This window comes from Thermobia domestica, chromosome 6 (assembly GCF_964235325.1).
Source record: "Thermobia domestica chromosome 6, izTheDome1.hap1.1, whole genome shotgun sequence".
Taxonomy (NCBI): domain Eukaryota; kingdom Metazoa; phylum Arthropoda; class Insecta; order Zygentoma; family Lepismatidae; genus Thermobia; species Thermobia domestica.
This window is the reverse complement of record NC_137459.1, coordinates 29585966-29600994: the sequence shown is the minus strand read 5'-3', so window position 1 is coordinate 29600994 and position 15029 is coordinate 29585966. Positions and strand designations below refer to the sequence as shown.

General features: G+C 36.0%; 1 protein-coding gene across 1 annotated transcript in view; it reads left to right on the top strand.

Annotated features, from left to right (window-relative positions):
- The first annotated feature begins 8143 nt into the window (after window positions 1–8143).
- The window catches only part of LOC145687915 (protein ECT2-like), a 47373-nt gene continuing 40487 nt past the window's right edge, over window positions 8144–15029 (top strand). The window contains exon 1 of the mRNA XM_081761472.1: window positions 8144–8528. Coding sequence (XP_081617598.1) covers window positions 8396–8528 — 133 coding nt within the window. The 5' untranslated portion in view covers window positions 8144–8395. The remainder of the gene's footprint in view (window positions 8529–15029) is intronic.

Genomic DNA, 15029 nt, shown 5'->3' with positions numbered 1-15029 from the left:
GATGTTCGAAGGTAGTGGGTGAAAAAGCGACAGAACTTTCTTGGTTTGCTTCATTTTAAAAATCATATCAGAATGTGTTGGTGAAAAGAAGACAGAAAGAAACACACTTTTCTAACTCTAGAGGACAAATGATTGTTCACCCTCAGAGTTTGTATATGGAATTCATCTGGTTGTCTTTTCTGTATAGCATCACATATCCACCCTAAAAATGCTCCGACATATTTATGACAAGTCAGGTAACCGTATTTTTTCATTTTTCTTTCTCTTTGAATAGTCTGTACTGTCAGCATCTTGAATCGCACGAGTTCGGGCGTTTATAGTCCTTTCCAGGGCTAACGCTGTAAAAAATATCTTGAATAATATATAAAATGCTTGGTTATAACACAAAAGGACACCAAAAGTGTCTTTCATTTAAGATTTCCAAATGTTGGTCGGAAATAGTGGTTCTAACTGTCCTTTCATATGCAGTCACTCCAGTAACATCACCTAGTTGCATCACTGCTTTTGAAAAGAAAAATGTTGAGTTGATTTTGAGTTTAATGTTCCTTTCAGCTACGAGGCTATGTGAGGCTATATAAGACAATAAATATATACATATTACACATGTACATAAATACTTATTATTATTATTATTATTATTATTATTATTATTATTATTATTATTATTATTATTATTATTATTATTATTATTATTATTATTATTATTATTATTACTAATATAGTGAAACCTGTCTATGTTGGCCACCATCGGTTCCATTGAAAAGTGACCAACTTAGACAGGTGGCCAACTTACAGAAATAAAGCATCATTATTGTATTTTTAGACTAGGATTTCTAGTATTACTTTATTGTAAAATTTTAATAAGCAGCGGCACGACAGCTACTTTTAAATAATGTATATAGAGTAATCATAACACTATACAGTAGTACAAAAAATACTACAGTATGTTTAATATATGTATCTTATCTTCCTGAAAACTAGTCAGATACACTCAGTTATTCGGATTGAAAACACAATAACACAAACAACCATAAAATAGAAACGTATGTAGGCAGTGTATTGAAACTGATATTGTAGCACACTGAGTTATTCATATTGAAAATAAGAAAAACAAAATTATAAACTAAACAACTTATGTGCAGTTTATATGACTTTTTTCGACAGTGATAAATATTTTCTGTAGATACCTTTCGAAAAATAGAAAATCATTTCTTATACGAATTTATTGAAGGTGGTTAATTAGAAACGTATTTCTTTTATTCTCTTTAGCACATATGCACATTCTAATTTTGTAGTTAACTACCTCTTGTTAATGAGCTCCAAGTGTTTCCCTCGGAGCAAAATATGTTTTGAGAAAATCTTAAGGGAATTCATATCTGATAACCTCCGATGCCTTTCGACAAGCCGTCAGGTGCCAATAGTTGACAATTGAGATGGTTAGATTTAACCTTGAGAATTGTCCGGAATTACTAAAGCTCCCCACTGATGAAAGTGGCCGATTAGGTAATGGTTTTACGAAAACAGACAGGATAAACAAATGCGTACAACTATTTCCTGAATTCCTGTACGTGCTTTCTCATATTCACATCTCCCTTCACCACCCCTTTATCAGGGTAGTATTCTGGCCATTGACCTCCAAGAACAAGTTGTGGGAATCCATGCTTCCTTGTTTCCTGTCACAAATACAGAATATCTGCCTCTCATATGGGAATACGAAAGAGTTAAGAGAAATAACAAAACGGTGTTTTGCGTGGCCAAGATACGCAAGTAAATTTATCATTATCATCATAGGGTAAACATTGCTTCAATGTGGCCAACTTCCAAGATAGACAGGTGGCCAACTTACAGATTAATAAGTAACGAATGCCTTATGGGAAAATGCAGGTTCAAGACGAACCAGGCCAAGATAAGCAGGTGGCAAACTTAGAGAGGTGGCCAAGTTCACAGGTTTTACTGTAGTTAATTCCAACGGTAACAGCTATGTTATTAACACTAAAATTATTGTTAATAATGGTAACGAGTAAAGAGTAATTAATTAATAAGCAAAATTTATGACATATATAACTAAAACACAACACTATGTTACTAATACGAGGTCAATGGTGTGGAAATAAAAACATACATTATGAAAGATCTAGGAATCAGATTTGATATTTAGTTAATATTTTGTCACCACACAAATGCTATCATGCAAACAGCAAGAAAGAACAATAGGCTTTATTTATTTATTTTTTTAAAAATTTCAGAACAATAGAATATGTATTTATACAAATTACTTGTAAGAACTAAGCTAGAATCTGGTTCTGTAATATGAAACAGTATATCTAAAACTTTGACTAACAGATTGACTGTTCTTGGTACGGACGCGATGGTAGCGCCACAAGAGATTTTTAGGTCAAGTGCCGTTTAGGTCTTGATCCATTTAGGACTAGTGTCGTTTACGACTTGTGCCGCGAAATGATTTATAGGACTTGTGCCGTTTCGGTCTTATGACGTTTAGGACTAGTGCCGTTTACGACTTGTGCCGCGAAATGATTTTTAGATCTTTTGCCGTTTAGGTCTTATGCCGTTTAGGACTAGCAGTAAGTACGCCAGAAATTTTTACTTGGGGGTGTGTTCAAAATAAAAGGGGGGTGTGTGCTCTCAGCATAGTGATATAATTTTTAAACAGACTCAAACAATTAAACAGTATATTTTGTTACGCAATTATTGCAATACTACTACTACTACTACTACTACTACTACTACTACTACTACTACTAATAATAATAATAATAATAATAATAATAATAATAATAATAATAATAATCATATAAGCTCTTCGCAGTGGTAGGTTCAATAAAGTAAGTTCACACATTTGAGCATTTATTATTATTATTAAACTAAATAATACAGTGAAACCTCTCAAAACGGACATCGGTGGAACCGATTACTTGTCTGTAAATAAGAGGTGTCCCTAAAAGGAAGGGTTCTCTCTCATAACATCACACTACACATATTTATGGCATGGAAGAATAAGAAAGTTTGTTCTCTTATGAAGATGTCCATTATTGAGAGATGTCCGTTAAGAGAGGTTTCACTGTATTGGGAATTAACCTCCACTATTTTACCCAATAACTCCCGTACACGCGAACTGATTACATATGAATTCTTGTAATTATTTTGCAAAATTCTGCTATTATTTCAATTTATTCACACCCAGCAAGTTTTAGTGGGTGATTTTTTTTAAAAAAAAAAATATTAATTAAGAAAAAATTCCCTCGTCCCATGCTGAAATCACATTCGTTTAGTAATTAATACTGTACATAGTTCCAATTTCAATATTTTAATATTCTAACCCTGTAGTTAACGTTAATTGTTGTAATATTATTTGATCTCTTAATCTCCGTTCCTGCCCTTCCTGGCTACGTTATTCGCTCTGAATATCTTTCATAAGAAAATTATTCATTGATTTAGTTGTTTTCCAGAAATCCAGTTTTTCAATTTACAAATATTTTGTATCTTTCTGTTTTGTCTTCTTTAATATGCCCTAATTTTAATAATCCCAGGGCTCATAGTGGTCTGGTCTCTTGTAAATAGTTGAAAAGTGACCAAAAAATGGCCAAAAGCACACAAAATCTTATCATGCCCTTTTTTTCCTTTGTCAATTTCTCGCTCTCTTTGTTTGTTGTATTGTTTCTGCTTTACTTCTTTTTCAGATTCCTCCTTTCTTAGGTTTTCAAAATATTCTTTGTATTTACGGTAAGCAGACTTAGCAGATGTAAAATACTTCTGAGTAAGTAGAACCAGTTCTGGCCTATTTCCGAATTTCGTCATCCCAGACATTATATTTAACTTCGCATTAAGAGTTCTCAAAAACGTGAAATATTCAAATTCATCATCTACTCTTAAGAAGAACATACAAAAAGCATAATACAAGACGAACATGATGAACCATACAAACACACACACACACAACGTTGAACGGAGCGTTAACTATTACGAGAGAAAACTAAAAGATTATTATGATAGAAGAAAGAATAGACACAGAAGGGTTCTCAACCCGACCTTGAGAACTTAAGCGTCCACCAACCGTCCACTGTGCTTTAGAAAGAATAAAAGCTGAAGTGAGAATGAAGCTGGCTGTTTCACATACTGAAGTTTTCAGAAGAGTAATGAGTAACAAGTTTCTGCCTTTTTCCATTTGTTTTTATATTTTCCTTAGAAAACTGCCAATGCAAAACACAAATCACACGAAAAAGTCACTTTACCTCTCAAAAAAGTAACTTTTAGTGACAAATTTTAAAAAAATAACTTTTAGTGACTAACTTGAAAAAAATGAATTTTAGTTAAAAAAAAGTGACTCGCCATGAGCCCTGTTCCGCTCAATGAATTTACGTGAATAAAAATATACTTTACAAAAAATTAAGCTAGCGGCAAATGCGTTCCTGCATAACACTATTACTATATTGTCACATTTTTCCTTATTGAGGAGGGGGTAGGTGAATGACTGCTCAAGACGTTGCTAATTTCAGTCATCTGCATCTGTCCATCAACCTCTTTTCTCCGAAACGACCGCGGAACCCAGGAGGGTAGGTATCAGCGGTCTGTTTTGTCAATTGTTTTGATAGAAACACCGCCCGAAACAATGAGGTCGTGTGGTTCTCGAAGCCGTACATGAGAACGAGGTCGCTTCGTATTTTGAAGTGAAATAAATAAATAAGAATATTGCCTCCTTTCCTAAACGCTAAACCTTTCTTAACTTGATGTAATAAATAACCTATATGATACTGATTGATACAATTGGATTTGGGGGAGTATTCCTTTTCCATCCAGGGGTGCGTGTAAAGAAATTTGGAGGGGTGTTAGGGGGGTGTAGATTACTCCCTGAGGACCAGTACCGCGAAATGATTTTTAGATCTTGTGCCGTTTAGGACTAGTGCCGTGTCCCCTTGGCATCAAGATACATTGGCAACATTGTGCGATGACGGTCACTGCAGTGACCAAGGATGTTACAAAATAGAGGATCTGTCCATATGTATCTTCATCCTATTAAATCGATGAACCCAAAAAAACAACTGAGCATCGGCACGTCTGATTTGCTACTCTCGTTTCCGCCATCGTCTCATTGGCTGCTTTCGTTTCCGCCATGATCAAAACATTGCGATCTTATTGGGCGGAGTGTGCAGAGTAGGGGTGGCAAAACTGTGACGAATGGCTTCAATTTTTTTTTTTTTTTTTTTTTTTTTGTAAGGGCAGACCCTCTATTTATAACATCTTTGGCAGTGACCCTGTTCGAAAGCCACAATTTAAAGCAATGCTTTTTTTTTTTTCGATTGGCGGACACTGAGAATTGCTCGAAACAGTTGCGCGAGAGCGGTCAGTGATGTCAACTGCGGTGTCTTCGTACGAAAGCCCCAATTTAAAACAATGCTTTACAAACAGTGACGCAACTCAGTGGCATCGTATGAAAGAGCGGCAAATGCGTGGGATCTCTGTATACTTATAAAACTTTATTGTAGTGTTTGTTTTTCATGAGATTTTCTTTTTCTCGAACAGCGATGGGCTTGTCCCTCTGCTACGGTATCGTAGGTTGCAAGAGGGCATTGCAGCTCCCCCGTCTCTTTCCAACGGCTTAACCCAAGATGCCAGTTTGCTGTAATTACATTTAATTCAATTCCGTTTTGTATCTGTTCCCTTTTCCTTGATGATTTTGTCAGCGCTATGGAGGGTGGACACTGAATATGCGTGTTATCCTTAATTCTTCATATGCTCGTCCCCTCCATTCTCCTTGGCCCAGAGTACTTAAAACTACGTAGAGGTTTTGGCTCGTTTTGACTATATGACAGAATAATCATGAAAGCATGTTTCATTCTATTGAATTCTATCACAAATTTATGTTTTAATGAAATTCTCAAACAGAGATGACTGTAACCCACAGTTTCAGGGGTGTCAATTAACCTTGACGGAAGGGCACTCCCTGATCCCGTCTGCAAACATGTCTTATGCTCCTCCGGAATATAGAGCCGAAACCTCGTGAATGATGTCCTTGCCTCCTAGCCTTCACGACTACCGAGGTCGGCAGTCATCTACTTTTCAGGTAGAAACTGCCTATCTTTCATGTCTATACACGATATTGTTATAATAATAATAATAATAATAATAATAATAATAATAATAATAATAATAATAATAATAATAATAATAAGTGGTAGTAGTAGTAGTAGTAGTAGTAGTAGTAGTATCATTGATAATAATGATATTGTCTATGCAGGGGCGTCATTTAGGAAGGGCAGGAGGGGGCAATTGCCCCCCTAAGAGTTTGAGAAATGCATACACTTTAGTCGATGCCTACCTACATACTAATACAAAACGTGAAACTCTTATGTCGGTGGTGCCTTTGCCCCCCCAAAGAAAGACTGAAATGACGCCCCTGTGTCTATGTAGAATACTTGAAAAAAGTACTTGAAACTACACACAAGATTTGGCTCGACTCGACTCGAATCTCGATCTGAATTCGAGCCGAGTTGAGTTGAAGGAAATTTTTCGAGCCAAGTTCTTGAGTCGAGCCCAAAGATGTCTTTTTCGAGTCGAATCGAGTTTCAAAGAAAACTCGCTCGTGCCCATTCCTAACTGTAAACGTTGTAAAGTGTATTTCAGAGCCCATAAAATTGACTTAGGAAATATGTATCCTTGAAAATAAGAAAGGTCACCTATTTTACACTTTCACCATCTGCTCAGTTAATTGCACTCTGCAATTCTACTGCTCCTGACACACTGAGGAGTTTACCTTAACACATCATCACAAGTTGTGCGAAAATGCGTTTTCCTTACTGTTGCGAAAATTGACAACTGATTTAGTTCCAACTTCACATGGTTCCATTATCGATAAAGATCTGATTAGCAAAAGTGTATAGTTGCAATAATTCATTTTTACGTTTGGGATACAAATCACTCGTCAAATCCGCTACTTTTTAATCTTCAGATCTGGCAATACTGCTGTTCAGGTTCAGGTTAAGGTTAAGGTATTTTTTCTTCTTTCTCTTTGCAAGTTTGGTTCTTGAAAAAAAAATAATAATGAAAGAAAAAAAATTAAATCGGCAATATGCAGTGTTGCTGAATGTATGGTCTTCACCGTACAAATACGATAATTTCGTACAGTATATCGTCCGATACCTTGACTGTACGCATTGTATAGGGTCTTACTGAAATTTTGTAGTAATATTCTTTTTTTAAGCAACAGTTGTGTACTATAATGTTTTGTTACTCACCAAATTACTTTCCTCAGCAAGTTCCCTTCTGTATTGTTCGATCACAAAGTTGTGTTCAACAGAAAGTAATAACGAGGCCCGTGGTAGCTCAAGGTAAAGAGTTCACCCACACCTTGCATGGGGTCCCTGTTTCGATTCTAGTTCCCGCCAAATAGGTTTTATGGTGGACAAACACTGTGTGCGGAGGGGTTTCTCGAGATTTCTTCGTTCCTTTCACTTCACCATTTCATTCATTTCTCATCACCACCGTCTCCTTTAGCCTACACAGCATAATTGTGGGACGTACAACTGATGGATTTCATTTCATTTTCATTTCAAGAAAGTAATGAGATCTCTTTTGAGAATGAAAACGAAAACTTCAGGTTTGATGCAGTGGCGTAACTAAATGCTTGGAGGCCTCCCCGCAAAAAGCGTGGCGTGGGGCCCCTTCTCTACGTCCCACTTCATGAGTTGGGGCCCCCTGATTGCTTGAGCCCCCCCCGCAATGCGGGGTCTGCGGGGCCCTTATTTACGCCCCTGGTTTGATGATTCGCAAATACATAAGTTTATTTGTTTGCAATGTTTCAAACTATATTTTAAAATAGTAATTGCCACAATGATATATAACTTTTACTACTTTATCGTGCACAATTTCAATAATCATATCTGGATACAGTGAAAAGAAAGTAATGCATACTTAAAAAGTCATGTGATTCCACAAAAACATGCGTACGCACCTTTGGCATGAGAGACCCTGGTTCGATCCCCGGCGGGAGCTCGCTCATGTGGTTCAGATTCCACGTTAATCAGAACCCGTCTCATATAGCCTCGTTGCTGAAAGGGACGTTAAACTCAAAGTCACCTCACCTCACCTCCAAATCAACTCTACAAAATCTTTATTGTACGGTCCTCCTTATCCTGCTAACGGTCTTCGCGTTGTTTTGTGTTTCTGGCAACGCTGGAAATTATGAGCCTATTTAAATTGTGTAGCAATTCAACTGCGAAATATGTATTGCCATGGAACCAGAAGGTTTGATGAAAATTTACAGAAAGAGTAGCCGTGTTTCTCAGTATTGTCCTCATTGAAAGTCATCTTGTAAGTGGGACATAAGTGGGAGAGGGTTCCCTTCTTCCCTAGCAGTGAAGTGAGGAGTAGCGAAAAGAAAATGAATCAGCCTAAAATTCTAGTCACAAGTATCAGTGGTACTGAGCACGAAGAATTTTCAAATCAAGAAAATGATGTACTTCATGAAGAAAATAATTTAGTTGTGGCATCTGCTGGAAAGGATATTTACCCACGTACGTATTGGTGTCTCAATAGTAGACTATGTCGAAACTGTTATTAATATTTTACAAAGTTTGGCATTACTCGAGCAGACGGCTGTACCAAATTTTCACACACTTATTGCATTTTCCGATTTCTTCTTGCAGAGCATGCACTAAATGAAGAGCTAATGCATAAACCATCTCAACTTGTGCTAGGTGGCCACTAAAAGCACGAATGCTATCTAACCGTGTCAGTGCAGGAGCGCAGCAGGGGGGCCCAAACGGAGCGAGGAGGTGCGTCCATAGGGAGCAGACGCGTCAGTGACTGGGGGAATACGCATAAACAAGGATAGTGGAAAAATACATAAAATATCCGCAATAAGTATTACCTTCAAAAACACTTAAATAATCGTAATAAGTCTTACTTTCAAAATTGCTCCACTAGTTTTCCGGGTACAAATGGCCCGCTGCGAGGAGAAATTCGTCTGTTTTGAATTTTAACTTTTTTTTTCACACTTCGCATAGTTAATTTTACGTTTCAAGATACCATGACACTGCAGAAACTTTATAATATAACGCTCCTTACCACACAATTCTTTGTAATAAAATTGAATGTTTGCATTATATCCATCACAAATGTCCATTGCTAACACAAACAGAATATTTGCGCCGTTTATTTCCACCTTTTTCGCATTCTTGTATTCTTCCGCTTCAGTAAATGCTTATACTTAAAATACGTTCACTCCCAATCAAAATATATTTTAATATAATATCTAATGACAGAAATTACTTATATTCAGACTGTACTTCTTTTACGAAAAGTGTTTGACATCGTATTTTACCTTTTTTGGTATGGCCGTCTACTCGAGTGAACCCCTTCCTGTTTCAGGTTAGGTTAGAGCTTTGTCTTTCTTTTAGCAGAGCATACACGAAATGAGGAGATTGCAGGTTGACTTCAGGAGGACTCAGTATTAATACAGTGTGGACCTGTGGCATACAAACTAGAGTGCATAAACACGAACCAACTTGTGCTAGGTGGCGCTAAAAAGCACGAATGCTATCTAACCGAGTCAGGGAAGGATTGCAGCATGAAGTCCCGAGCTGTAACGAGGGGGTGCGTCCATAGGGAGCATGTGCAGCAGCAACGGGGGGTATACGCATAAGCGAGAATAGGGGAAGAGCACAGTTACACTATAGAATACTTTCATTATCACTCAAAATTCATTTTATTATGCTTTGCACTAACAGTAATTACTTATATTCACACTCTCATTCCTTCAGGAGAAGTGTTTCACATCGTATTTTACCTAAAAATTTTCTTTTTGGTAGAACCTCGAAGTTTAATTGTTATATACTCTGATGGCAAGGTTCTAGAACATTGGTGCATATCCATTGTAATAAAGTAATCAACCTGGCTACTATCTATCGCTCGCTCGGCATTACTATGTGAATTGAGTATTAAGCTGTGATAAAGGAACCAACCTCGCTTACCCACCTTCACCTATGGTGTGGACCGGGATTCTAGAACATTCCCTGCGCGGTTTATACTGTAATTGGAAGTTTTAAGTTTATAATTTTATCTTTTCAAACAAGTTACACCTAGCACCATAACTTGGAACGGTCAATGTTCCGTTACGGGGGTCCAGTAATTTCTTCGCTTCTTTCCATTGATTTTCGTTTCATTACATAATATAACGTTTTTGTTTTGGACCCCCTTAACGGAACATGAAACCTTGGAACTTTCCGTGGGGACAAACATTAATATTTGATTGATTGATTTTGAGTTTAACGTCCTTTCAGCAGTGATTATATATAAGACGGAACCTATTGATTGATTGGAATCCGAACCACATGAGCTCACGCCAAAGCCACTTACGCTAACCGCTTAAACACGAAGGAGCTCTCATTAGTATTTGGTCCCCATAGAAAAATATAATATGGAATTTTGGAGCCTCCTAGGATTAAAAACCTTAATGAACATTTTCATTTAGGCAATGCTGTACAATGTTGGTGCGACTATTGGATACATAAAGATCCCGTATATTTGTATTATCGTGTCTTATTATTTAATACTGGTAACATATGTTGGTTGCCAGTACCATGTTGACTCTCCCTACTGTATAACAAGGAATCAATAATACACAATACAAAGATATAAGGGTTAAGTTCCGCAGGTGACTATTCAAAATACGAATATTTACGGGGAATATTGGTAGAATTATATGAAATGTAAGAATCAGACAAACGAAATGGTAATACAGGTCATCACTCTACGGGGACCAATTACGGAGAAAGATTGTTTAATCTTGGACTGTATTAAGACACGTAGTAAGACAGTATTAGATAAGCTGACAATAAAGCATAATGTGCAAGGGTTTCAAACCCACTGACTCAGTAATTATACTATATGATTTTTTTTTCTTTTCACTCCTCTCGTATAGGTATACTCACCGTCGCTGAAGCGCCTGCTACTTACAGACGCGGTACCGTGCGGGTCGCCTCAGTGCTGCGTTCCTGTTCTGGCTTTGTTAGTTTCGTCCTTTTTAGTGGTCACTTAACACAAGTTCATTTATGTTTTTAAGTTTGGGTGTTCTATACAATATAGCCACTGTTACCGATATTTTCGAATATGACACAGCTTGGAACACTAAACATTTGAAAATAAATAGTAAAATACCTTTAAAACACCTTTATGTTTCTCCGATCACGGAAGTCATCAGTGGAATCTTAGCCGGCAGAAATTGTGACGTTAAACACATCTTTGTTAACTTGTATACCCACAGTCGCAAACGCGTCTATTTCCTACAGACACGCCATCCGGCTTCGAAATTTTTAACATACTTCAATTTCAAGTTCAATCCATACTCTATGTGATAAAAGCAGAAAAGGTTATAAGCAAGATAGTTACTTGGTTGAATGCAAATAACGTTCTAAATGCAGATAAAACTGTCGCAATAAACTTTCGTTTTCCAGGAAATAATCCATCCTTCCCTTCGCTAAACAATAATGGAAAACAAATTGAGTATTCTAATGCAACAAAATTACTTAGTGTTTACATCGATGATGATTTGTCTTGGCAAACCCATGTTAAAACATTAAATAAAAAATTGACTACTTTGTTTTGCGTTCTTTAGGTTACGTGATACAGTTTCACGAAATAGTTTGTTATCGATATACTATGCAAAAGTTCAGTCACTCCTCAGTTTTGGAATTATTTGGGGGGGGGGGGTCAGCCGCATGGAGTCAGGAAACATTTCGGATACAAAAGAAAATACTTCGAATAATATTCAGACTAAATAAAAGAACATCCTGTAAACAAATATTTAGATCACAAAAAATGTTAACCCTTCCAAACCTATACATATATAAATCTATACATTTCGTGAAACAAAACAAACAAATGTTTATACAAACAAGAGATATTCATGCCTACAACACGCGGCAATTAAACGACATTTACGTAGTACGACAAAATTACTCCAAATAAAATATATATATATATATATATATATATATAAAAAAAAAGTATTTAAATTGTACGAGACTTTATAATATGTTTCCATCACATTATAAAGAGATAAATTTTAATACTCAAAACAAAATTCGTACTCTGTTGCTTTCTAAAGCATATTATTCAGTTCAGGAATTTGCAAATGATAACGATGTATGAATATGATGTAATGATGTAACAAATTTAACATGTGATGTTTGTTTATAATTTTGTACTACAAATGGTGTAATAAGTTGTAATTACAATTTGCATTTATATACATATGACAACTGTAGAACTTATAGGAGATACTCTCCATATTGTAAGGCAAAATAAATAAAATAAAATAAAAAATATTCAAAATTTTCTCTTGAAAAGAAGAGATGTTCGAATGACTGGGTATTTGAATAGGTTCATGAATGGAGACGAAAATTTAAATATTATTTCGTTCCAAATTTGGTATTTTCAGATGTATAATCATTTTTTTTTTTCACATAATCTACTGAAACAATACTTTATGCACACAACGAATTATGCCATTTATATATGACGCATTTACCATTATAAGGGACTTATTGGACAACGCGCTCCAAACAGTAGAAAGTAATCTCAAAATGGAGTTTTTGTCATCAAATCCACAGCTAAAGTCTGTTCCAGTGCTCTATAGACTTACCAACTGTCATCTGCTGGTTGAAATATTAGATGTAAATAGGATTGCATCTGTCCAGGCGTCTGTGATAGCATCAAAAGTATTGGATCCGACCTAATGAAGTTATAGGAGTCAGAACCAGGAAGATACTTTTGCTGCTGTTGTTTAATGCTCCAGTGCCCTTTTTGAACTGAGAAGTATTAGGATTTCCTCACCACTGTCATATACGTACAAATACATTGCAACTGATGTAAGAAAATAGAGGATGAAGGCAAAAGCAGTTCAAATTCAACTAAGCTATTTTCTGTTTCAGTCTCTAATAAAGTGATTTTAATCTTTTAGCTGTAAAATTGGTTTTAGTATTTTAAAATCAATGCAATTTAAACAGAAAGGTGTACTAACAATTACTGCATTAACAGTTACTGCTTTCCTTTTTATAAGAATTAAACAAATAGTAAAATGATTATGAAATTATCCCCTCACGAGATACCGATTCTCGTATCTTATCCACAGCTCAAGTGGAAAGGTAGAAAAGGGCAAAATGACTTACACAGTGAATGCCAAATCAAGTCCCATTGTTTTCCGAGAGAAATACTGCCACTTGGCGCTTGAATGCTTCGAAAGATGATGCAGTGATCCCCGCTGCTTCCTCCACTTTTTTTTTTTTTTTTATTTATTTATTTATTTTTTTTTTTATTTGAAAGTGTATCTTAACATTCAGTTTTATCTCCAGTGTTCAATTCCACTTTAATGTTTTTTTATCTGAAGATTGGGTGTTAGCATGCTGGATCATGATTTGGCTCGTCGTTTTTGGTTTAATTCAGTTTTGTTCTAGTTTCACTTATTGCAATGTAATGTTTTGTTTAAGCACAGTTTTCGAGGCGTAAACTAATAAACAGTCGTCTGCTATCATAAAATGTTTCTATCACTTTAATGACAATTTTTCTTCTTCTTCCTGGCGGGTTTCTTTTTTCTTGGTTACACTGTTAATGGAAAGTAGTGAGATTGATATAAAAATGACTACGCTTTTCCGATTTCCATTTTATCAGTTAATTCGTGCGATAAAATGATACGAATCACTTTCTTGTAATATGATTGTAACCAGCAATGGAATATCTGCTTATATATTTACAGTAAGAGACATGCTCCGTATTTTTAAATTCAGTTGCCAATATGTATGCCAGAACAAAGTTAAATAGTAATCAAAGATGTCAAGTGTATCAAATTTAGCAACCAGGACCTAGAGTTGAACGGTGTTCACCAGGTTATGGCGTATGCTGATGATGTAAATTTAATAGAAAATGATAGGAGAACAATAGAAAGAAATGCACAGATCTTATTAAACGCTTGCAGTGACTTGGGTTTAAAAGTAAATGCAGAGGGAACTAAATACATAGAAGATCGTCGGGACCGTAATACGTCAAATTATGGATGCGTTAAAATATTAAATAATACTTTTGATAAAGTGGATAATTTCAAATATCTAGGATCAATATTAAGAGACGAAAACCATATTCACGATGAAATTAAATGTCGACTAAAAGCAGGGAATTCGTGTTGTTATTCGGTTCAAAATCTCTTGTCGCCGCGAATTCTGTCGAGAAATTTGAAGCTTAAAATATACAAAACGATAATCATGCCTGTTCTGTATGGTTGGGAAACATGGTCACTTACTCTGAGAGAAGAACATAGACTGAAAGAATTTGAGAACAAGATCCTGAGACGAATATTCGGACCCAAGAGGAACGGGAATGGCGAAAACTTCATAACGAGGAAATACATAATTTATACGGTTTACCCAACATTGTTAGGGTCATCAAGTCTAGGAGGCTCAGGTGGACAGGTCATGTAGCTAGAATTGAAGAAAGTAGAAACGCTTTCAAAGTCTTGACTGGAAGAGCAATCGGAAAACGACCATTTGGAAGACCTAGGGAGGATGGGAGGACAATATTTAGATGGATCTCGCAGAGATAGGAATACGAAGTGGAAGCTGGATCAAGTTCGCTAAGGATAGAAGTCAGTGGAGAGCTTTTGTGAACGCGGCATTGAACCTCCGGGTTCCATAGGCCATAGAGTTAGTGGCCAATATGTCAGTTAATTTTCAGCGATAAAGACTCGTGGAAGCTATATTTAATTCGCGTTTTCTCGAAAGCGTCTAATTGAAGGTTACCTCTATCTTGCCGCAAGGGCAAGTCATTTAATAATGTTTTAGAAATGTTACTTTCTATTTTTTCTTTCTTTATTATCGTTAAGATACTAGTAAAGAGCAGAGCGAAGACCCATAACTAATCATGAAAAAAAAAAAAAGAATTCTTTTGTCATCTGGTGTCTTATTATTTAACTACCACGTCAGGAAGAGATTTCTTCCATTTTCTTTGAATAGTTGCAGTGAATG